This window comes from Pogoniulus pusillus, unplaced genomic scaffold (genome assembly GCF_015220805.1).
Source record: "Pogoniulus pusillus isolate bPogPus1 unplaced genomic scaffold, bPogPus1.pri scaffold_58_arrow_ctg1, whole genome shotgun sequence".
Taxonomy (NCBI): domain Eukaryota; kingdom Metazoa; phylum Chordata; class Aves; order Piciformes; family Lybiidae; genus Pogoniulus; species Pogoniulus pusillus.
In genome coordinates, this window is record NW_026974711.1 from 392,399 (window position 1) to 413,765 (window position 21,367).

At 61.5% G+C, this 21,367-nt stretch overlaps 4 protein-coding genes across 6 annotated transcripts in view; 3 read left to right on the plus strand and 1 right to left on the minus strand.

Moving 5' to 3' along the window:
* Positions 1-4,669, minus strand: part of SCN8A (sodium voltage-gated channel alpha subunit 8) — a 69,532-nt gene extending 64,863 nt beyond the window's left edge. For 2 of the 3 annotated variants that reach the window (XM_064141575.1, XM_064141576.1), the window contains exon 1: positions 3,853-3,978. The gene's annotated coding sequence lies outside the window, so the exon portion shown is untranslated. Of the gene's footprint in view, positions 1-3,852; positions 3,979-4,162 lie in introns of those variants that run through there. The other variant, XM_064141577.1, reaches the window with a different exon arrangement.
* Positions 4,670-4,935: 266 nt separating this feature from the next.
* On the plus strand, positions 4,936-7,782 carry LOC135174324 (thiol S-methyltransferase TMT1A-like). Its single transcript, XM_064141584.1, has 2 exons — positions 4,936-6,651; positions 7,527-7,782. Exons 1-2 carry the CDS (start codon positions 5,812-5,814, stop codon positions 7,761-7,763), a joined length of 1,077 nt encoding a protein of 358 aa, XP_063997654.1. The 5' UTR covers positions 4,936-5,811; the 3' UTR covers positions 7,764-7,782.
* Positions 7,783-10,796: 3,014 nt separating this feature from the next.
* On the plus strand, positions 10,797-15,022 carry LOC135174326 (thiol S-methyltransferase TMT1A-like). The gene is made up of 2 exons (XM_064141591.1): positions 10,797-11,545; positions 12,778-15,022. The coding sequence occupies exons 1-2, from the start codon at positions 11,042-11,044 to the stop codon at positions 13,012-13,014; spliced, it is 741 nt and encodes a 246-aa protein (XP_063997661.1). The 5' UTR covers positions 10,797-11,041; the 3' UTR covers positions 13,015-15,022.
* Positions 15,023-15,145: 123 nt separating this feature from the next.
* TMPRSS12 (transmembrane serine protease 12) lies at positions 15,146-21,126 on the plus strand. Its single transcript, XM_064141561.1, has 6 exons — positions 15,146-15,239; positions 15,409-15,474; positions 17,415-17,613; positions 18,736-19,007; positions 20,201-20,343; positions 20,812-21,126. The coding sequence occupies exons 1-6, from the start codon at positions 15,146-15,148 to the stop codon at positions 21,055-21,057; spliced, it is 1,020 nt and encodes a 339-aa protein (XP_063997631.1). The 3' UTR covers positions 21,058-21,126.
* Positions 21,127-21,367: the final 241 nt, after the last annotated feature.

Here is a 21,367-nt window from a genome sequence, read left to right on the forward strand (position 1 = left end):
ACAGCCTCCCTGGGCAGCCTGTGCCAGAGCCTCAGCACCCTCACTCCAAAGTACTTCTTCCCCATCTCCACTCTCACTCTCCTCTCTTCCAGCATCAATCCCTCATCCTGGCACTCCCTTCCCAGCTCTGCTGCAGTTCCTCCAGGTACTGGAAGTCTGCTCTGAGCTCTTCCTGCCTGTTCTCAGTTCAGGTACTTCTGTTTTGTTATTTTACCTTCTCTAATCCAAACCACTTCTGTGCACGCAAGGCTCAGGTATTGATCCCAGGGTGCTGGTGGCTGCCAATGGGCACTGCAGGCACTTGGGGAGGAGGTGATCAATAGTGAATGGAAATCGTTTGGCCAGGCCCACACACACGGCCCAGGGCCACCACACTCCCTCCAGCCATTGAAGAGGAGGAGGAGGAGGCAGAACCAGTGGAGATGGAAAGGCTCAGCAGGTCCTTCCAGTGAAAACACCAAAGCCAACCAGGCAAGCAGACAGCAGCAGGGGGAAGGCAATGCCACGATGGAGATCTTCAAGCTGCTTCATCTGCACTCACTGCTGACTTTGGTTGATGTTTGGTTTGGGTTTTACCTCCTTAAACTGAGAATCCCAGAATGCCAGCTGGGAAGGGACCCCCCAGGGCTCACCTGCTTCAACCTTTCTGGGTGATGTGGAGTGGAAATGAGCTGGCCCAGCACCCTGGCAAGACAAGCCCTAAAGCTGCCCAGGGTAGAGGAATCCACCACTTCCCTCAGGAGGTGATTCCAGTCTCTGGCTGTGCTCATGGAGGTTTTCTCCTGGATTCCAATGGGAACTTCCCCAGCAGTAACTTGTCCCCACCACCCCTTCACCCTTTCCCTATGCATAAAGGCATTCTCCACCCTCCTGCTAGCCACCCTTTACGTCCTGGCAAGCAAAGTGCATCCATGCTCAGCTTCCTGCACAAGCAGTCCCTGCCCTGCCCAGCTCTGCACCTCTGCTCACCAAACACTCACAGCTCCACCAAGCCCTACAGCATCCACCCCAGGATCCAGCCATGCCACACGTGGCAGCTTACATAACTGCTTCAACGGCTTGCAACTGGTCCAGGTCCCCTCAAGCAGGGCGAGGGACCCCCGGGAGTGCTGGAAGAGGCGGCAGAGGCTCGGGTGGTCCTTCAGCCACCTTTGGGATGTAAACAGCCCCAAAGCTCGGAACGGAGCCTTTGCTGCACACACGGCAGGTGGGAAACACAACTCGTGGAGCTCGCAGAGGCCACACAGGTCCTTGGACAGGTCCTTGGACAGGTCTCTGCATTACGGAGCACGGCTCCGTTACCGCTCCGAGGTGCGCCAATGCCTCTCCCGCCGCTCGGCAGCACCGGCAGCTATTTACCGCCTGCGAGCAGCCACAGCAGCTGCCTGACCCCGAGAAACGGCCAGAGCCCACCGGCGGCGACGAGCGGGGAAGGAGGAACCCAGGCTGCGGGAGGGCAGGAGCGGACGCGGGGCCCAGGAGCTGTCCGCTTCAGCACCGCCCGCCGGGGCCGCACCGGCGACACCGGCCCCGGTGACACCGACCCCACCGACACCGGCACCGGTAACACCGACCCCACCGACACCGGCACCGGTAACACCGGCCCCATCCCCACCGACACCGGTAACACCGACCCCACCGACACCGGCACCGGTAACACCGGCCCCAGCCCCACCGACACCGGCCCCACTGACACCGGTAACACCGGCCCCGGCCCCAGGCCCCTCTTACAGAAAAACAAGGAGCAATGCCGAGCGCAACTCGCCCCCAGAGCCGCTGGGGGAAGGGGGAACCACCGAGGGTACCTCCCGCACACCCCTGCCGAGGGTAGATCCCGCACACCCCCGCCGAGGGGTACCTCCCGCACACCCCCGCCGAGGGGTACCTCCCGCACACCCCCACCGAGGGGTACCTCCCGCACACCCCCGCCGAGGGGTACCTCCCGCACACCCCCACCGAGGGGTACCTCCCGCACACCCCCACCGAGGGGTACCTCCCGCACACCCCCGCCGAGGGGTACCTCCCCCGCACCACCTGTCCTGCATCCCGGTGCCTTTTTGGAAGAGCATCCACCACAGCCACAAGGACCTAAGCACTCCTGTGCAAGGATATTTCCAGGCCCCCACCGTGCCAGGCAAGCCTGGCAGCCATCACCCACGAGAACCCCACGGATCTGATGCTTCCTTCCCTCTTTTGCCTCAAAAGACACCATCAGGAGTGGACAATCAGACCCCTGGATCCTCAGAATGAAGCCTTCCCCCGCGTGAAAGGAGGCCGGAGGGGGTGGTGGCTTCCCATCGCGGGTGGAATGCTGCAGTGTTACCAGGCCCAGGTTCCACAGCCACACACAGCAACCCCTCAGCTGCTCCCGACCCCACAGCGATGCCCTAGGACACGGCACACACGGAAAGGCAGCAGCCGAGGAACCTACCACACCTGAGACCCCTCCCCGAAACGCCTCCCCGGCCCCTTGCAGCAGTCCAGCTCCAGCCGTGGCCGCCCTCAGGCTCAGGCTTTCTGCTCTCTCCCGCTCCCTTTCCCGGCAGACTTTCAGACTTTACCTCGCCTCATCTGCAGCCACTGCTGTGGAGCTCCCTTCCAGCTTCCCCACCCCCACATCAGCTGGGCAGAATTTGCACCAGAAAGGGGGAGGGGGCAGAGGGGAAGCAGGCACCCAGATTTTCGGTAGGGAAAGGTGGGGAGGGGGGGGAGGGGATGAAAAAAAAAGCAGCTTGCGAAGGTGCAGTTCCCTCTCCTCGGGAAGGGGAAAATAAAGCTGCCCTCATCGCTCCCCTCCGCAGCCTGCACGCTGGGAGGAAGCAAGAGCACGAACCGCGGTGCCTACATCTGGGTCAGGCTGGAGCCTCAAGGCTGCCCCACGAATCTTTCCCCTTCCTCCCCCCCCAACAAAACTCTGTCCCTCCAACTTCTCCCCCTCCCCGGCAGCAGGAGGCTCAGGGCGCCCAGCAGTAGGAGAAATGCGGGGAGGTGGCGGAGGGCTGGCAGCAGCTCTGCGGCGAGGGCTGAGGGGGGAAGGGATGCCGAGCAGAACTCCGGTACCCTTCTCCTCTCCGTAATGCAGACAAAGAGCACAGCCCCGAATTTAGGGGCCTGGGAGAAGGACTCCCCGGGCTGCGGGATGGATAGAGACGGAGGCCCAAAGAGAACCTCCCGCTGCTCCAGCCTGAGGGTGGGTGTAGAGGGAGGTGCCCCCCCCCCTCCCAGCAGCAGCCTCCCAGCCGGGGGCAGGCTGACCCCGAGGCCGCAGAGCCGGCGGGAGGGCTGCCGAATCCTCCCCTCCTTGGCCGCGGGGCTGGGGGGAAGGGGAGCAGGCGAGAACGAGGGGCAGGAGGCTGTCCGGACCTTCCCCCACCTGGGGCAGGGGCTGCCTCGGGAGCCCCAGGGACCGCAGCTTCTGCTAGGGCGCGGAGAGAAGCCAGGGGCACCTCCGTACCCCCTCCCTGAGCGGGGGCATCCTTCGGGGCCAAGCCTCCTCTGAGGGACGCAGAGAGGAAAGGCTCCCGGGGCACTCCGTCCTCGCAGGCAGATTTGGGGCAGGGGTCTCTCCCTGTCCGTCCCCCACCCCTCCCCAAGCCCAGAGCCAGCTCCAGGTTGCACCAGAGATCGCTCCCAGGGCTGCCGGAAAATCGCTCTGCGGCAAAGCCCCCGCCCGAGGGGGGGGCCGGGGGAAGAGTGCGCGGAGAGCGGAGAGCAGGGGAGGGGAGGAGAGGTGGAGGGAGGGGGGGGGGGGGGGGGGGAGGTGAATTTACCCCCCAAAATAATAACTAAAACAATGCGGGGAGCAAAGGCAGAGGCACCCCAGGCACCCCCCGCGCCGGGGCTGTCACTTACGGTGGCGGCTGCACTAACGCGTCTCCCGCAAGGCGCTGCCGGACTGCGGAGGTGGGGGAGCTGCAGGAGGAACTGCGGTTGTCGCCATCTTGGTGCGCTGCCTGCGCTGCCCCCCCCCTCCCTCCCCCCCCCCCCCCCCCCCCATCCCCTGCCTGCCCGCCCCCCGCGACGTGCCGGCCCCCGCCCCGCCGCTGCCTGCCGGTAACCGGCTTAGGGAGCGTGGCAAAACTCCCGTCCGCACCGGTAGGAGCCAGGAAAGGAGCTGAGAACATCCCAACCCCGAGGAGCATCCCGCGGAGCGCAGCCCTACCTAGGGAGGCGGACGGAAAGGTGTCCCCCGACAGGACCACGCCGGGGGTTGTGTTCGGGGAGGAGCAGCGGGGCCTGCCCAGCCGGTACCGGCAGCACAGCTCTCGGCATCAGCTTTCTCCCGCGGTACCGGCAACCGGCGCGGCGCGGGTGGGGGAGAGTCCCGCGGAGCCGCTCGGAGAGCAGAGCTCCCGCGGCTGGGTGCTGCGCGGGTTGGGGACGGGGCAAGGGCGCCTCGGGAGGAGCCATCGGCAGGTCCCGCAGCCCAGCTGCGCTGAGCCCAGCGCTCCGCAGTGCTCCCAGCCGCTGTCCGTGCGGCACGGACGCGAGAAACGAGGGCAAAACTCCCGCAAAACAGCCCCCTCCCGCCCCTTCCGCAGCCCGGTGTGAGCGGCGGCGGCTGTCAGCGACCCAGCAAAGGGAACACTCGGCACCAGCCAGGCGCTTTTCCTTCTTTCTTCTCTTCTCTTTAGCGTGGCAGAACTGTCAGAACGGCTGGGGAAAGTTTGAACACAAAATCCAACCCCACCCCCACTCCCCAACCCCCTCCCGCGGAGCCGAGCTGGGGCTGTGGAACCGGTCAGAGTCCCCTCGTGTCAACGAGGCTCCAGCTCTGCACGTAGCTGAAACCTTAATGAATTCATCAAGGCAATCCCTGATAGATCTGTTGAGGTTGGGAGAGACCTTTGAGATCACCGAGTCCAAGCCCTCGCCCAGAGCTCACAGTTCCGCCACTGCCAACGTGAAAGAAGTGGAAGGGCTGAAATATGGGGGGGGGAGAGATCCAGGGATAACAAACTGCTGAGGAACAGGACAGCGTCCCCCAAACACAGACTAAGTGTCCAAACACCACAGTTAAGCCACGTAAGACAAGGAAAAAAAGACCTTCTCCACCTGGTGAAGGGAGCTGGAAGCAACCCGTGGCAAAACCCCGGGTTCGTTTTGGCTGGAAAAGCCCCCAAAGATGCATCAAAAGCCCCCAAAGATGCATCAAATCCAAGCTAGGATCATCAAACGCAGTGGCACACTCGGGCTTCCAACTAGGGCACCCTCGGAGCTGCTGGGAAGGGTGGGCACAGAGGTCCCTCCGGGCGGGCACGCACCAGAAATACTTCAAGGACACGGCGGGGCCCCGGGGGGGGTATTACAGTTAGCATCAGGTGGCGTTAAGCAAAGTGCTCCAAGAAATAAATAGGTCACTGCCCTCGGAGGGTGAGCAAAACAAAACCGAGCTCCCAAATCAACCCAAGTGGTCCTGCCACAAGCCAGGGAAGAGCCAAGGAAGTGCCACACGCGATCCTGAGGCAGAATCACCTCCATCCTCCAGCTGTCGGAGCCGTGGAGTTTGTTAGCCCGAGCCAGGTGGAGAGGGAATCCTCAGCAAATGGGCAAGTGAAGCTGCCCTGTAAGGCAGCTCCCATCCTCCAGCTGTCGGAGCCGTGGAGTTTGTTATCCCGAGCCAGATGGAGAGGGAATCCTCAGCGAATGGTCGGTGAAGCTGCCCTGCGAGGCAGCTCCAGCTGTGGGTTTGTTTGCCTGGAGTCGGGACCAAAAGGCTGATAAAAAACCCACAACTTGCTCGGGCTGGGGAGAGAACAAAACTGCCCAGAACTCAGGGAGCAGAGCTAAGAGAATTGATAGGATCATGGAATGGGTTGGAAGGGACCTTCGAGGGTTCCAACCCCACCCTGCCGTGGGCAGGGACACCTCCCACCAGCCCAGCTCTCATCCAGCCCGGCCTCGAACACCTCCAGGGAGAGGGCTTTATGCCTGACACCCAACCTGCTCCGGCTGTCCCCTCCCCGCTCAAGTCCCCTCCCCGCTCAGGTGTCCTCAGCAGCTCTGCACAACCGCAGCGCTGCCGCTTTAAGAGAGCGTCGGGACGGACAGACAGACGGACGGGACGGACAAGTCGCGGGCAGGTGCGCCCCTAGCAATAGCACCGGCTGCGACGGGATGGGTTGTTCGTGCCCCGGCGGTCGGGCAGCTCCAGGGATGCTGCTCGTCCTCCTCCTCCAGCGCTGCCTCCAGCTCCTCCTCTTGCCCATCCACGCTCTGGCCTGCCTGGGCTTGTGGGACTCCTTCTACAAGAGACTCTTCCCGCACGTAATGGCCAAAGTGGCTCCTGTCTACAACCACAAGGTCTACAAGCAGAAACAGGAACTCTTCAGCAGCTTAAGGAGATTTGCAGGGCCCTTAGGCCAGCTCAGGTTGCTGGAGATTGGCACAGGCACTGGCACCAACTTCCAGTTCTACCCAGCAGGCTGCCGCCTGACCTGCACCGACCCCAACCCCAACTTCAGGATGTTCATCCTCAAGAACCTCCTGCAGAACCAGCACCTCCAGCTGGAACGTTTGGTGGTGGCTTCTGGTGAGGACCTGCACCAGGTGGCAGACGGCAGCATGGACGTGGTGGTCTGCACCTTGGTGCTGTGCTCGGTGAGCAGCATCAGGAGGGTCCTGGAGGAGGTGCTGCGAGTGCTCAGGCAGGTGAGTTGGGGCAGCAGGAGGGAGCTGGGGAGCCAGAAGAGAAGTTGTGAGTGATGACCTACATTGAGGATAAACACCAACAGCTGCCCCAGGCCAAGAGGCAGCTGAAAAACAACCTTCCTGCCACTTACCCACCCACATGGAATGTCCTCCTGTGCTGCTTCACCTGCAGAGGAAGGAAGCAGCTCAGCTCAGCTCAGCTCAGCTCAGCTCAGCTCAGCTGCTCCCTCTCTGCCTTCCCAGTCCCATGACTGCTGCACTGCCACACAGGCAGGTCTGGAGCACCTGCAAGCTGCTGCTGACTGCCCGGGCAAGTGGGACACAGCTCCTCTGCCTGAGCAGCCTGGCACCTGCAGCTGGGCAACTCTAGACTGGAGGTGAGGAAGAACTTCTTCAGAGGGTGGTGAGGGCTGGAACAGGCTGCCCAGGGAGGTTGTGGGATCAGCCAGTGCCAACCCCCTACCATGGGCACCTCCACCAGCCCAGATTGCTCAAGGCCTCGTCCAGCCTGGCCTTGAACACCTCCAGGGAGGGGGCAGCCACAGCCTCCCTGGGCAATCTGTTCCCCACTCTGACTCTCAAGACTTTCTTCTTCATCTCCACTCTCAGCCTCCCTTCTCTCAGCTCAAAGCCACTGTCCCTCATCCTGGCACTCCCAGCCCTTGTCCAAAGTCCTTCCCCATCTTTCCTGAAGCCCCTTCAGGTCCTGGGATGCTGCTCTAAGCTCTCCCTGGAGCCTTCTTCGCTCTGGGCTGAACAGCCCCAACTCTCTCAGTCTGAGTTCAAGTGGTTTAGCCAAGATCACCCAGGACAGAGACAAACCCCTGCTGGCTGCAAGTCCTTCTAATCTATTTTTCCATGGCACTGGTTTCCAGGGTGGAGCTTTCTACTTTTTGGAGCATGTGGCTGCAGACCACTGCAGTTGGACCTACTTTTGGCAACAGGTCTGTGACCCATTCTGGAAGTACTTTGGGGATGGCTGCTGCCTGAGCAGGGAGACGCAGGAGGAGCTGGAGAAAACCAACTTCTCGGAACTGAACCTGAGGCACTTCCATGTCCCACCCTGCTGGATCCCCACCAGCCCCCACATCATTGGGTATGCAGTAAAATAAAGGACCCTGAGCAGCCTGAGACTCAGCAGCTCCTTTCAGGGCTCCCTTGGTGCTTTGCAGAAGGTTTTGCATCCTGCCCTTGCAGTCATAGAATTAGGCAGGGTTGGAAGGGACCACAAGGAGCAGGCAGTGCCAACCCCCTCTGCCATGCCCAGGGACATCCTACCCTACAGCAGGCTGCACACAGCCTCACCCAGCCTGGCCTGAAACACCTCCAGCCATGGGGCCTCAACCCCCTCCCTGGGCAACCCATTCCAGCCTCTCACCACTCTCCTGCTCAACAACTTCCTCCTCACCTCCAGCCTCACTCTCTTCACCTCCAGCTCTGCTCCATCCCCCCCACTCCTGCCACTCTCTCACAGCCTCAAAAGTCCCTCCCCAGCTTTTTTGGAGCCCCCTTCAGCTCCTGGCAGGCCACAAGAAGGTCACCTGGGAGCCTCCTCTGCTCCAGCCTGCACAGCCCCAACTCTTTCAGTCTGTGCTCACAGCAGAGCTGCTCCAGCCCTCTGCTCACCCCAGTAGAGCTTCTCTGGACACGCTCCAGCATCTCCACATCCTTCCTGTAATGGGGGCTCCAGAACTGGATGCAGTACTCCAGGTGGGGGTCTGAGCAGAGCAGAGCAGAGAGGGAGAATCCCCTCCCTGGCCCTGCTGACCACACTGCTGCTGCTGCAGCCCAGGATCTGGCTGGCTCTCCGGGCTGCGAGTGCACACTGCTGGCTCAGTCAGCCCCTCCGTAGCAGCTGCCTACCAAGAATAAAAGTCTGGAGAGCTTCCTGAGCACCTGCAGCTCCTTCACTCTTCCCCTTGCTCATTGGCTTTCCGGAGAGAGCTCTGGAACAGAGGCAAACGGCACAGAGGTCTGGACAGCACCGAACGCAGCAGGCAGGAAAGGGACCCTGCAGAGTCACCCTGTGCAACCCCCTGGCATCAGCAGGGACACCTCCAACTAGAGCAAGTTGCTCCCCATCAAATCTGACCCTGAATGCCTCCAGGCCCTCGCTGTGCAGACCCTTCTCTGGTGTAGTTGCCAGCAGGTGGAGGTCTGAGGGCAGGGTTGGTTACCAGCCCAGCTCCGACGCCGCCCCGGGTAGCATTCGCGGCGATGCCAGCAGAGGGAGGAGGCAGCTCAAGAGATGCTCCGCGGTGAAGCTTTGAGGAGGGACCTCAGCCTGCGCCGGGCTCCTCCGGAGCGCAGCAGTTCGGTTCCAGGGGTTAATCGACTCTGCCGCTGCTGCTGCTGCTGCTGCTGCTGCCCCCTTCGGAGAAGCACCGCTGAGTGCTGAAGGGTTCACAGAATGCATCCAGCATGGAAAGGGCTGCCCGAGGTCCAAGCTAAGGGAACTGGGGGTGTTCAGCCTGGAGAAAGGAGGCTGAGGGGAGACCTCAGGTGGGGAGCTCAGACTGTGAGGGCTCTAAAGTTGTGCAGGGATTTGCAGAGGTTCACAGAAAGGTTTGGGTTGGAAGGGACCTTGAAGCTCCCTCAGGTTCTTTGGCTGAGGTCTCTCCTCGGAGCCCTCGGCTCAGATTGCAGCACTCTTAGAATCACAGAACTAAGCAGGTTGGCAGAGAGCTCCAAGCTCACCCAGCACAACTCAGACCCCAGCCCTGGCCAACCAACCAGACCATAGCACTCAGTGCCCCAGCCAGGCTTGGCACCAACACCTCCAGCCATGGGCACTGCACCACCCCCCTGGGCAGCCCATTCCAGTGCCAATCACTCTCTCTGACAACACCTTCCTAACAACATCCAGCCTGAGCCTGCCCTGGCACAGCTCCAGCCTCTGTCCCCTTCTCCTGCCCCTGGCTGCCTGGCAGCAGAGCCCAACCCCACCTGGCTACAGCCTCCCTGCAGGCAGCTGCAGGCAGCAATCAGCTCTGCCCTCAGCCTCCTCTGCTGCAGGCTGCACCCCCCCAGCTCCCTCAGCCTCTCCTCACAGGGCTGTGCTCCAGGCCCCTCCCCAGCCTTGCTGCCCTGCTCTGGGCACCTTCCAGCACCTCAACAGCTCTCTGCAATGGAGGAGCCCAGAACTGGACACAGCACTGCAGGGGTGGCCTGAGCAGTGCTGAGCACAGGGGCACAAGAACCTCCCTTGTCCTGCTGCCCACACTGCTCCTGAGCCAGCCCAGGATGCCATTGGCTCTGCTGCCCACCTGGGCACTGCTGCCTCCTCTGCAGCTCCTCTCTGCCAGCACCCCCAGGGCCCTCTCTGCCTGCCTGCTCTCAGCCACTCTGGCCCCAGCCTGGAGCTGCTTGAGGTTGTTGTGGCCAAAGTTAAAGAACTTCACAGAAAAATCGGGTCTCCTGACTCAGCAGAATCCAAGCTCATTCAGCCCAACCTATCCCCCAGCTCTGCCCAGGGGGCTCCACACCACTGCCGTGGTTTAACACCACAACACCTCCGCTGGCGAGCCCCAGCAGAGATCAGCTCCCTGGGCATGACATCCTGCGGGCACGGAAGATCCCTTTGGGTGCCCTGGACGTGCCCTCTCCCAGCTCCCTCCCAGCTCTCCCCTCCCAGCTCCCTCCCAGCTCCCTCCCAGCTCCCTCCCAGCTCCCTCCCAGCTCCTGCTGGCTGGCAGAGCATGAGAAACTGCAAAGTCCTTGACTTGGGCTAAACAGCTACTTAGCAACAGGAACACCCTCTTCATACCAAAGCCAAACCGCAGCTGCCAGGGAGAAAAATTAACTCTGTGTCAGCCGAAACCTGGCCCAATGCACACCGAAAAGCTTCAGGTGCCCAAAGCGCCGAGAAACTGAAAACTGCTGCTGCAGAGAGAGCAGAGAGAGAGGAGTTCGGGGTGGGAAACAACTCCTGACCGAATGGAATTGAACCAAACTCCTCGGGAAGCGCCGGGAGCAGCCTCCCCCCCCCACCCCCCGGGCTCAGCTGCGCTGCTCTCAGCTCCCCGAAGCCAAACGAGGCTGCTTTAAGAGGTGTGCCCTGTAACCTAAAACTGCCAACTGCCGAACCAGGGAAACCTCCTGATGTTCTGCCAGCTTCCGAACAAAGTTGTACTGCCCCCTTCACCCCAGTTTCCTAACGGCCTGGCAGCTGCCCTGCTGCCCCAGCCAGCGCCTTGCAGCCACTGAGTGCTCTGCCCTCCTGCTCCGCCCTTCCCCGCCTGCTTTGGACTTCGAGCTAAGCTTTGCAGAAGTCACCCAGCTCAGCCTCGGGAGCTGGAGACCCTTCAGAGAACACAGCAGGCAGCCCAGGGGCTCCAGCAGACAGCAGGATTAGTTTTGCTCAAGGCAGATCCTCTGCCCCAGGCTGGAGATGGCAGAGCTCAGCGTCCTCTTGCTGCGTGCCTGCCTGGCAGTGCTGGCCATGCCCATCTACCTCCTGTCCTTCCTGGGCATCTGGAAGCCCTTCTGCGAGAAGATTTGCTTCCCTTACGTCTTAGAGAAGATTGGTGAAGGTCACGAAAAGAAGGCAAAGCCTCACAAGGAGGAGCTGTTCAGCAACCTACCCAACTTCACAGGGCCCTCGGGAGAGCTGAAGCTGCTGGAGATTGGCACTGGCCTGGGGGCAAACTTCCAGTTCTACCCCCGGGGCTGCAAGGTGACCTGCACAGACGTGAGCCAAAACTTCCAGCAAGGCCTCCTGAAAAACATGGGCAAGAACCAGCACCTCCACTACGAGGGTTTCCTTGTGGCTACAGGAGAGGACCTGCGCCAGGTGCCCAGCAGCTCTGTGGACGCAGTCGTGGGCACCTTGGTGCTGTGCTCCGTGGGAAGTGTGGACCAGACCCTGAAGGAAGTGCTGCGAGTGCTGAGACCAGTGAGTACCTGAACAGGAGTGCTGAGCAGTGAGCAGTGAGTAGCTGAACACAGCTGAGTGCTGAGTAGTGAGTACGTGACCAGGAGTGCTGAGCAGTGAGCAGCTGAACACAGCTGAGTGCTGAGCAGTGAGCAGTGAGTAGCTGAGCAGTGAGTACCTGAACACAGCTAAGTGCTGAGCAGTGAGTACGTGACCAGGAGTGCTGAGCAGTGAGTACCTGAACACAGCTGAGTGCTGAGCAGTGAGCAGTGAGTACCTGAACACAGCTGAGTGCTGAGCAGTAGCAGCTGAACACAGCTGAGTGCTGAGCAGTGAGTGCCTGAACACAGCTAAGTGCTGAGCAGTGAGTACGTGACCAGGAGTGCTGAGCAGTGAGCAGCTGAACACAGCTGAGTGCTGAGCAGTGAGCAGTGAGTAGCTGAACACAGCTGAGTGCTGAGCAGTGAGCAGTGAGTAGCTGAGCAGTGAGTACCTGAACACAGCTGAGTGCTGAGCAGTGAGTACCTGAACACAGCTGAGTGCTGAGCAGTGAGTAGCTGAACACAGCTGAGTGCTGAGCAGTGAGCAGTGAGTACCTGAACACAGCTGAGTGCTGAGCAGTGAGCAGCTGAACACAGCTGAGTGCTGAGCAGTGAGTAGCTGAACACACCCTGAGTGCTCACACCAGTGAGTAGCTGAACACACCCTGAGTGCTCACACCAGTGAGTAGCTGAACACACCCTGGTTATCTCTGTCAGTGACTCCAAAGGCACTGAACCAAGAGGAAAAAGATAAGCAAGGGGGGGGGAGGGGAAATAATCTGAGTTTGAGTTTACAAACCAGATCCAGGTTGACTCAAACCAGCTCCAGTTTGATTCTCTCCAACCACTCTGCACTGCTAACCAGTGCAAAGCAGGAGCAACCTGCTTGGCAGTTTGTTGTGCTCTTAAACCCAGGGTGGTGAGGCTCTGGCACAGGCTGCCCAGGGAGGCTGTGGCTGCCTCCTGCCTGGAGGTGGTCGAGCCCAGGCTGGAGGAAGCCCTGAGCAGCTGAGAGGTGCCTGTGGTGGGGAGGTTGGAGCAGATGAGCTCCGAGGTCCCTTCCAGCCTGAGCCATGCTCTGCTCCCGTGCTGGGTAACCTGCCCCTGCCCTGCTGGGTGTCTGAGAGGAGCTGGGACGGAGGGAGAGGAGAGGCTCAGTGCAACCCTGCTGTCCTCTGCAGCTCTCTGAGGTGACTTCTTTGTCTTCTCCAGGGAGGAGCTTTCTATTTCTTTGAGCACGTGGCTGCTGACCCTTCCAGCTGGAAGTATTTTTGGCAGCAGGTCTGCTTCCCCACTTGGAAGCTCATCTTCTGTGGGTGCTGCCTCACCAGAGAGATCTGGAAGAATCTTGAGCAGGCCAAGTTCTCGGAGCTGAAGGTGAAACACATCAGTGTGCCCCTGCCCTGGACCCCCATCCAGCCCCACATCATCGGCTACGCCGTGAAGTAAAGCACAGAGCCCTGCCAGGCCAATTCCCTGCCCCCCACACCTCCCCTGGCACCATTCCCCTGGCACACAGCACAGGCTGACCCTGACATGCCAGCCTAGAAACCACGGTGAAGGACTTGAACTCATTTAAGGAAGGAAAGGGGCAGTTTGCTCAACACCTTTAAAGCCTCACAGACCCCAGCACAGCCCTACAGAGGATCCCAGGACTTGCAGAGAGCTGAGACCTTCCAAGAGCATCCAGTCTGACACCAACCCAACACCACCAAACCACATCCCCAGGTGCCATGGCCACAGGTTCCTTCAACCCCTCCAGGGATGGGCACTCCACCACCTCCCTGGGCAGCCTGTGCCAGCGCCAGACCACTCTTGCAGGACACAAATTGCTCCTCATGGCCAAGCTGAACCTCCCCTGCAGCAATTCGAGGTCATTTCCTCTCCTCCTACCCCCTGCAAGCTGCTGTGGGTGCCCTGCTGGAGCAGGGCTGAGCTCCAAGAGGTCCCTTCCATTCCACGGTTCCAGAAGGCTGCAAGAGAGCACAAAGCAGCTCAGCAGGAAGCAGACAAAGGCCCCGAGGGAACTGGTTCCAGGATCTGAAGGGGGCTAGAGGAGGGCTGGGGAGGGACTACTGACAAAGTCTTGTAATGCCAGGATGAGGAGGAATGGGATTGAAGTGGCAGAGGGGAGACTGAAACTGGATGTTAGGAAAGGGTTCTTGACAGACAGAGTGGTGAGAGACTGGCACAGGTTGAGGGTGGTGAGACCCTGGCACAAGTCACCCAGGGAGGTTGGATGAGACCCTGAGTGACCTGTTCTAGCAGGAGGTGTCCCTGCCCATGGCAGTGAGTTGGAACTGGTTGAGCTTTGAGCTGCCTCCCAACCTAAACCATTCTCTGATTCTTCCTGTGTCTGGGAAGGATCCCCTCAGTGTTCCCCATGCTTGGAAGCATCTGGGGCAGGGTGAACCATGGAGCTCATCCTGCCTCTCCCCACTGCAGCCTGGGAGATTCCTATTGGACTCCAGAAGAAAATTCATAGAACCAAGCAGGTTGGCAGAGAGCTCCAAGCTCCCCCAGCACAACCCAGCCCTGCCCAACCAACCAGACCATGGCACTCAGTGCCCCAGCCAGGCTTGGCACCAACACCTCCAGCCATGGGCACTGCACCACCTCCCTGGGCAGCCCATTCCAGTGCCAATCACTCTCTCTGACAACAACTTCCTAACAACATCCAGCCTCAGCCTGCCCTGGCACAGCTTCAGGCTGTGTCCCCTTCTTCTGGCCCTGCCTGCCTGGCAGCAGAGCCCAACCCCACCTGGCTACAGCCTCCCTGCAGGCAGCTGCAGGCAGCAATCAGCTCTGCCCTGAGCCTCCTCTGCTGCAGGCTGCACCCCCCCAGCTCCCTCAGCCTCTCCTCACAGGGCTGTGCTCCAGGCCCCTCCCCAGCCTTGCTGCCCTGCTCTGGGCACCTTCCAGCACCTCAGCATCTCTCTGCAATGCAGGAGCCCAGAACTGGGCACAGCACTGCAGGGGTGGCCTGAGCAGTGCTGAGCACAGGGGCACAAGAACCTCCCTTGTCCTGCTGCCCACACTGCTCCTGAGCCAGCCCAGGCTGCCATCGGCTCTGCTGCCCACCTGGGCACTGCTGCCCCTGCTCGCTCCACACCAGCAGCACCCCCAGACCCCGCAGTCGCCTCCCAGGGCACGCAGCAGCTTCCCCCTGCCCGGGGCTCGGCGCACGCTGCCGAGGGCAGCTCCTTCCAGCTCCGCCGTCGCTCGGCGGCAAGGCTGCACCGAGCGCTCCGCCGCCTCCCTTCCCCGCCCGGGCTCCCTGTGCTCGCTGTGCCTCCGCTCCCGCCCCAGCCCCGCGGCCAACCGGCGGCGCCGTCCTTGCCCTAGCAGCCGAGGGCGGACAAAGGTCGAGCCGAGCCCCTGCCGGGGCGCTCAGCCTGCCCGGTTCGGCGCTGACGCTTGCGGTAGACAGAGCAATAAAGGCCCCGCGCTGGCCGCACCGCGCCCGGGACCTTCCTCTGCGCCGCGGCCGTTAGCGGTGCCCGCGGGGGGCAGGGCCGGGCCGGGCCGGGCGGCGCCGCCGCCATTTTGTGCCCCCTCGACGGGAGGGCTGCAGCGGAGCATGGGCACCGCCACCGCCCTCCTCCCGCTGCTCCTCCTCCTCCTGCCGGGCTCCCTGCCCGACCTGGCGACCCCGCGGGCTCCCACCCAGCCGGGTACCGGGGCCGGTGTGGGCATGGCAGGGAGCGGGCGGCGCCGAGGGGAGCGCAGGGGGAAGGGGAGGGGAGGGGAGGGGAGGGGAGGGCAGGGGAGGGCAGGGCAGGGCAGGGCAGGGCAGGGCAGGGCCGCCCAGGGGCAGAGAGCTTCATCGGGGGCAGAAAGCAGCCGAGCTGGGACGAGCTGCGGGCGGCAAAGCGGCGGGCGGGAGAGGTCTGGCCCCGAAGTGTGGCTGTGAGCGCCTGGAGGAGGCCGAGAGGGGACTCTGCCCGCGGCGGGAGGGGTCGGAGCAGGGCGGCTCTGAGGTCGCCTCCCCGCGGAGCCGCTCCGGGGCTCTGCACCCACACAGCCCGCACCGGTTCGGCCGCGTCGAAGCCTCGGGATCGGCACAAGCTGAGCTCCCGCGGAAGACTTCTGAGCTCCTGCAGCTGTGCCCTAAACAAAAGCACAACCCAAGCCTCTCCTGCCGCTGCCCCTGCCCCTGCTCCTGTTCTTGTCCCTGTCCCTGCCCCTGCTCTTGTCCCTTCTCCTGCCCCTGCTCCTGCCCCTGTTCTTGTCTCTGCTCCTGTCCCTGCTCCTGCCCCTGTTCTTGTCCCTGCTCCTGTCCCTGCTCCTGCCCCTGTTCTTGTCCCTGCTCCTGTCCCTGCTCCTGCCCCTGCCCCTGCTCTTGTCCCTGCCCCTGCTCTTGTCCCTGCTCCTGCTCCTGTCCCTCCCCCTGCTCCTGCCCCTGCTCTTGTCCCTGCTCCTGCTCCTGTCCCTGTCCCTGTTCTTGTCCCTTCTCCTGTCCCTGCTCTTGCCCTGCTCCTCTTCTTGTCCCTTCTCCTGTCCCTGCTCCTGCTCCTGCCACTGCCCCTGCTCTTGTCCCTGCTCTTGCCACTGCCCCTGCTCCTGTCCCTGTCCCTGCTCCTGCTCTAGTACCTGCTCCTGCTCCTGACTCTGCTCCTGCTCTTTTCTCTGCCTCTGGTCTTGTTCTTGTCCCTGCCCCTGTTCACAGGCTCACAGGATATCAGAGGTTGGAAGGAACCCAAGGAGATCATCGAGTCCAACCCCCCCCTGCCAGAGCAGGACAATGCTCTCTAAGACAGATCACAGAGCAGCACATCCAGACAGGCCTGGAAAGGCTCCAGAGAAGGAGACTCCACAGCCTCTCTGGGCAGCCTGTGCCAGGGCTCTGGGACCCTTCCAGCAAAGAAGTTCCCCCTTGTGCTGAGACAGAACCTCCTGTGCTGCAACTTGCACCCATTGCTCCTTGTCCTGTCCCAGGGAGCAGTGAGCAGAGCCTGTCCCCCCACTCCTGGCCCCCAGAGCCTGTCCCCCTCCTCCTGGCAGCCTTAAGATACTTATAAACATTTGTCAAGTCCCCTTCTCTTCTCCAGACTAAGCAGCCCCAGGTCCCTCAGCCTCTCCTCATCAGCCATGCCCTCCACTCCCCTAATTGTCTTTATAGCCCTCAGCTGGACCCTCTCCAGCAGATCCCTGCCCCTCTGCAACTGGGGAGCCCAAAACTGAACACAGTATTCAAGATGTCCCTGCCCTTGCTCCTGCTTTCATCCCTGTCTCTGCTCCTGCTTCTGCACCTGCTCTTGCCCTTGCCCCCTGCTCTTGCTCTTCCTCCTGCTCTTACCCCCACTCTTGTCCCTGTCTCTGCCCCTGTTCTTGCTCCTGCCCCTACTCCTGCTCTTCCTCTTGCCTCTGCCCCTGGTCTTCCTCCTGCTCCTACCCTGCTCCTGCTCCTGCTCTTGCCCCTGTCCCTGTTCTTGCCCCTGCTCCTGCTCTTCTTCCTGCTCTTGCCCCTGTCCCTGTTCTTGCTCTTGCTCCTACCCTTGCCCCTACTCCTGCCCCTGCCCCTGCTCTTCCCCCTGCCCCTGCTCCTTGTCTCCCTTCTCCTGCCCCTTCCCCTGCCAGCCCACAGCAGCCCCCAGGCAAGCCCTGGCCCCGCAGCGAGTCCGCAGGCTGCACGGGAGGTGCCCGCAGGCTGCACGGGAGATGCCCGCAGGCTGCACGGGAGGTGCCCACAGGCTGCACGGGAGATGCCCGCAGGCTGCACGGGAAGTGCCCGCAGGCTGCACGGGAGATGCCCGCAGGCTGCACGGGAGGTGCCCGCAGGCTGCACGGGAGGTGCCCGCAGCGCTCTGCCTGCCTGAGCAGGGACCTGTTCGGGTTGTGTCTTGCAGCCTGCGGGCAGAGGCCGTTCCTGGACAGGTTCTCCTCGTCCCGGGTTGTGGGAGGCCAGGAAGCCCAGGTCGGGGCTTGGCCCTGGTCTGTCAGCCTGCAGATCTCCGAGGGGCGCTTCGGTTACATCCACGTCTGCGGCGGAGTTCTGATTGCCCAGAACTCGGTGCTGACTGCTGCCCACTGCACCACGGCCAGGACGTGAGTGGGAGCCTGGGGAGGGGCACAGCAGCTCGGCCTGGAGGTGGATCTGGAGGGGAGAAGGCTCCAGGGTGACCTCAGGGCTCCATTTCAATAGCTGAAGGCTGTGCAGGGGCTGTGGTGGCAGGATGGGAGGCAATGGTTTGGAACTGGGGCAGGGCAGAGTGAGGCTGGGAGGGAGGTGACACCACAGCAGCTGTGGGCAGGAGAAGGCAGACTCGTGGGGGACTTCTCAGCACTGAAAGTGGCACTGCTGAGGGGCAGCAAAAGCACAAAAAGGCCACACCTGGAGTGCTGTGTCCAGCTCTGGGCTCCTCCATTGCAGAGAGCTGTTGAGGTGCTGGAAGGTGCCCAGAGCAGGGCAGCAAGGCTGGGGAGGGGCCTGGAGCAGAGCCCTGTGAGGAGAGGCTGAGGGAGCTGGGGGGGTGCAGCCTGCAGCAGAGGAGGCTCAGGGCAGAGCTGATTGCTGCCTGCAGCTGCCTGCAGGGAGGCTGTAGCCAGGTGGGGTTGGGCTCTGCTGCCAGGCAGGCAGGGCCAGAAGAAGGGGACACAGCCTGAAGCTGTGCCAGGGCAGGCTGAGGCTGGATGTTGTTAGGAAGTTGTTGTCAGAGAGAGTGATTGGCACTGGAATGGGCTGCCCAGGGAGGTGGTGCAGTGCCCATGGCTGGAGGTGTTGGTGCCAAGCCTGGCTGGGGCACTGAGTGCCATGGTCTGGTTGGTTGGGCAGGGCTGGGGGCTGGGTTGTGCTGTGTGAGCTTGGAGCTCTCTGCCAACCTGCCTGGTTCTATGATTCTCTGATCAGCAGAAGTTCTGCACAATGAGGGTGAGGAGACTCTGGAGCAGGCTGCCCAGGGAGATATTTGAGGCCACATCCCTGGAGCCATGCAAGATCAAACTTTGTGTAGTCCTGGGCAAGCCTGAGCCACTGTAGGATTCTGTGATCAGCCTCAGTCATTCATCTGAATCTGCCTGACCTAAGCAAGGAGCAGTCCAAAGCAGCCAGGATGAGCCTGAGCCTGCAGAAAAGAGTGCAGAACTTTCAGTGCCTGTCCCTAAAGGTGCAGGGAAGCAACCAGCCAGAACAGTGCCAGCAAGAAACCTCCCTGAATCCTCTTCTCCTAGGGACCCTTACTCTTGGAGAGCTGTCCTGGGGGTGCACAACCTTTGGAGACCTGACAAGCACACAGTGAGGAGAGGGATCAAAAGCATCACAGTGCACCCAGGCTTCGAGAGGCAGCTCTTTGAGCACGACATTGCCCTCTTTGAGCTGGCTGCTGCCGTCAGCTACAGCCCCTACATCCAGCCCATCTGCCTGCCCCCTCCACACCTCCACCCAGGCAGGGACAACGACACCAAATGCTTCGTCAGCGGCTGGGGACGCACAGCAGAGAAAGGTAACAGCTGCTCTGGGGACCTGCTCTAGTGGGAGGTGTCCCTGCCTGTTGGGGGGGGGGGGTGTGTTTGGAACTGGATGATCTTTGAGATCCAGTCCAACCTAAACCATTCCATGGTTCAGCTCCAGAGCTGGTGTGGGCAGGGAGCTTGGAGCAGGTTGTCCCTCAGGACCCTTCCAACCTGAGGCACTTTGTGAGCCTGTGAATATTTTGCTCTTTGCTCTGCCAAGACCTCTGCTTGAATCTTGTGTCCAGTTCTGGTGGGCTCAGCAGGAGGAAGGCACAGAGGTGCTGGAGTGAGGCCAGAAGAGGCCACAAAATGAGCCAAGGGCTGGAGCAGCTCTGCTGTGTGGACAGGCTGAGGGAGCTGGGGGTGTGCAGCCTGCAGACGAGAAGGCTCCAGGGGGATCTCAGAGCTGCCTGCCTGTGCCTGAGGGATCCTACAGGAAGGCTGCAGAGGAACTTTTCCTGAAGGTGTCTAGAGGCAGGACAAGGAGGAATGGTTTGGAGCTGAGACAGAGCAGGGTTAGGCTGGATCTGAGAAAGAGTTGGGCTCAATCTGCCTTATCTACAGATCTAAACACACAGAAACATGCTTTGAACAGGGGAAAAGAGCAGGGTGAGAGCTGCTGAATCAAGAGCAGAAATGCCCTGAGTGCTGTGTCCAGTTCTGGGCTCCTCCATTGCAGAGAGCTGTTGAGGTGCTGGAAGGTGCCCAGAGCAGGGCAGCAAGGCTGGGGAGGGGCCTGGAGCACAGCCCTGAGAGGAGAGGCTGAGGGAGCTGGGGGGGTGCAGCCTGCAGCAGAGGAGGCTCAGGGCAGAGCTCATTGCTGCCTGCAGCTGCCTGCAGGGAGGCTGTAGCCAGGTGGGGTTGGGCTCTGCTGCCAGGCAGGCAGGGCCAGGAGAAGGGGACACAGCCTGAAGCTGTGCCAGGGCAGGCTGAGGCTGGATGTTGTTAGGAAGTTGTTGTCAGAGAGAGTGATTGGCACTGGAATGGGCTGCCCAGGGAGGTGGTGCAGTGCCCATGGCTGGAGGTGTTGGTGCCAAGCCTGGCTGGGGCACTGAGTGCCATGGTCTGGTTGGTTGGGCAGGGCTGGGTTGTGCTGACTGAGCTTGGAGCTCTCTGCCACCCTGCTTGGTTCTATGGTTTCTATGAAATCTTTGACCCTTTCTTGTGCTGTCTTCTCCTGAAGGTAAAACTTCAGCTATCTTACAAGAGGCCCAGGTGGAAATCATCCCCCCCAGCGTCTGCAGTGGTGCTGAGGCCTATGGAGCTCTGGTGAACAGCAACATGATCTGTGCTGGCTCTCCTTCAGGAGGCACTGACACCTGCCAGGTGAGCGCAGCAGCCTGCAGGCAGGGCTGGGCTGGCTCTGCAGTGTGAGAGTGGCACAGGCTGCCCAGGGAGGCTGTGGCTGCCCTTTCCCTGGGGGTGTCCAGGACAGGCTGGATGAGGCCTTGAGCAGCTTGGGCTGTGCCCTGCTCCCAGCTGTTGCTGCCATTACTTATCTCCTGTCCCCTGTCATCAGCTCAGATGATGAAGAGCTTGAACCCAGAGGAGTGGCTGAGGTCTCCATGGGAAGGGCAGAGCTATAGAATCACAGAATCAGTCAGGGCTGGAAGGGACCACAAGGATCAGGCAGTGCCAACCCCTGCCATGCCCAGGGACACCCTACCCTAGAGCAGGCTGCCCACAGCCTCACCCAGCCTGGCCTCAAACACCTCCAGCCATGGAGCCTCAACCACCTCCCTGGGCAGCCCATTCCAGGCTCTCACCACTGGGCTCTGTCCTGTTTATTTCTAGGGAGACAGTGGAGGACCCCTGGCATGCTACTACCCCACTGCAGACCAATACTACCTCTTGGGCATCGCCAGCTTTGGAGTGGGCTGCGGCCGGAGGACCTTCCCTGGCATCTACGTCCGAGTGTCCCAGTACAGAGCCTGGATAGAATCTGAGCTGCAGCCAAGCAGCAAGGCTGAGAGCCCTGGGAGCAAGGCACTCAGCACCCTCCTGGCTCTGAGCTGTGCAGCACTTGTGTGGACCTTCTGAAGGGATGAGCCAGAGTGTGACTGCCACGGAGCTGGCTGGGAGCTGGGAATAAACCCATGGAAGCAGCGAGCTCTGCCTGCACCTGAGTCCTGCTTGCACCCAGAGGCCCAGGGTGGCTGGGAAAGACTCCACGAGCCCAACAAGCAAGCCAGCTCCACCGTGGCCACCAAACCCTGTCCCCAAGTGCCACGGCTTGGACACCTGCAGGGATAGGAACTCCACCACTTCTCTGGGAGCCTGTGCCAGTCCCTTGTGTTTAAGAGGAAGTTGGATGAGGCAACTTAGTGCTTGGGTTAGTTAATTAGAAAGC

What these genes read in the sequence shown, in the direction of transcription:
- LOC135174324 (XM_064141584.1), top strand. Translation starts at nt 5,812, where the DNA reads ATGGGTTGGAAGGGACCTTCGAGGGTTCCAACCCCACCCTGCCGTGGG. An exon ending in TGCTGCGAGTGCTCAGGCAG is followed by an intron (nt 6,652 to 7,526) that starts GTGAGTTGGGGC and finishes ACTGGTTTCCAG; the next exon opens with GGTGGAGCTTTCTACTTTTT.
- LOC135174326 (XM_064141591.1), top strand. Translation starts at nt 11,042, where the DNA reads ATGGCAGAGCTCAGCGTCCTCTTGCTGCGTGCCTGCCTGGCAGTGCTG. An exon ending in TGCTGCGAGTGCTGAGACCA is followed by an intron (nt 11,546 to 12,777) that starts GTGAGTACCTGA and finishes TGTCTTCTCCAG; the next exon opens with GGAGGAGCTTTCTATTTCTT.
- TMPRSS12 (XM_064141561.1), top strand. Translation starts at nt 15,146, where the DNA reads ATGGGCACCGCCACCGCCCTCCTCCCGCTGCTCCTCCTCCTCCTGCCG. An exon ending in GCGGGCTCCCACCCAGCCGG is followed by an intron (nt 15,240 to 15,408) that starts GTACCGGGGCCG and finishes GGCAGAAAGCAG; the next exon opens with CCGAGCTGGGACGAGCTGCG. An exon ending in TCTGGCCCCGAAGTGTGGCT is followed by an intron (nt 15,475 to 17,414) that starts GTGAGCGCCTGG and finishes TGTGTCTTGCAG; the next exon opens with CCTGCGGGCAGAGGCCGTTC.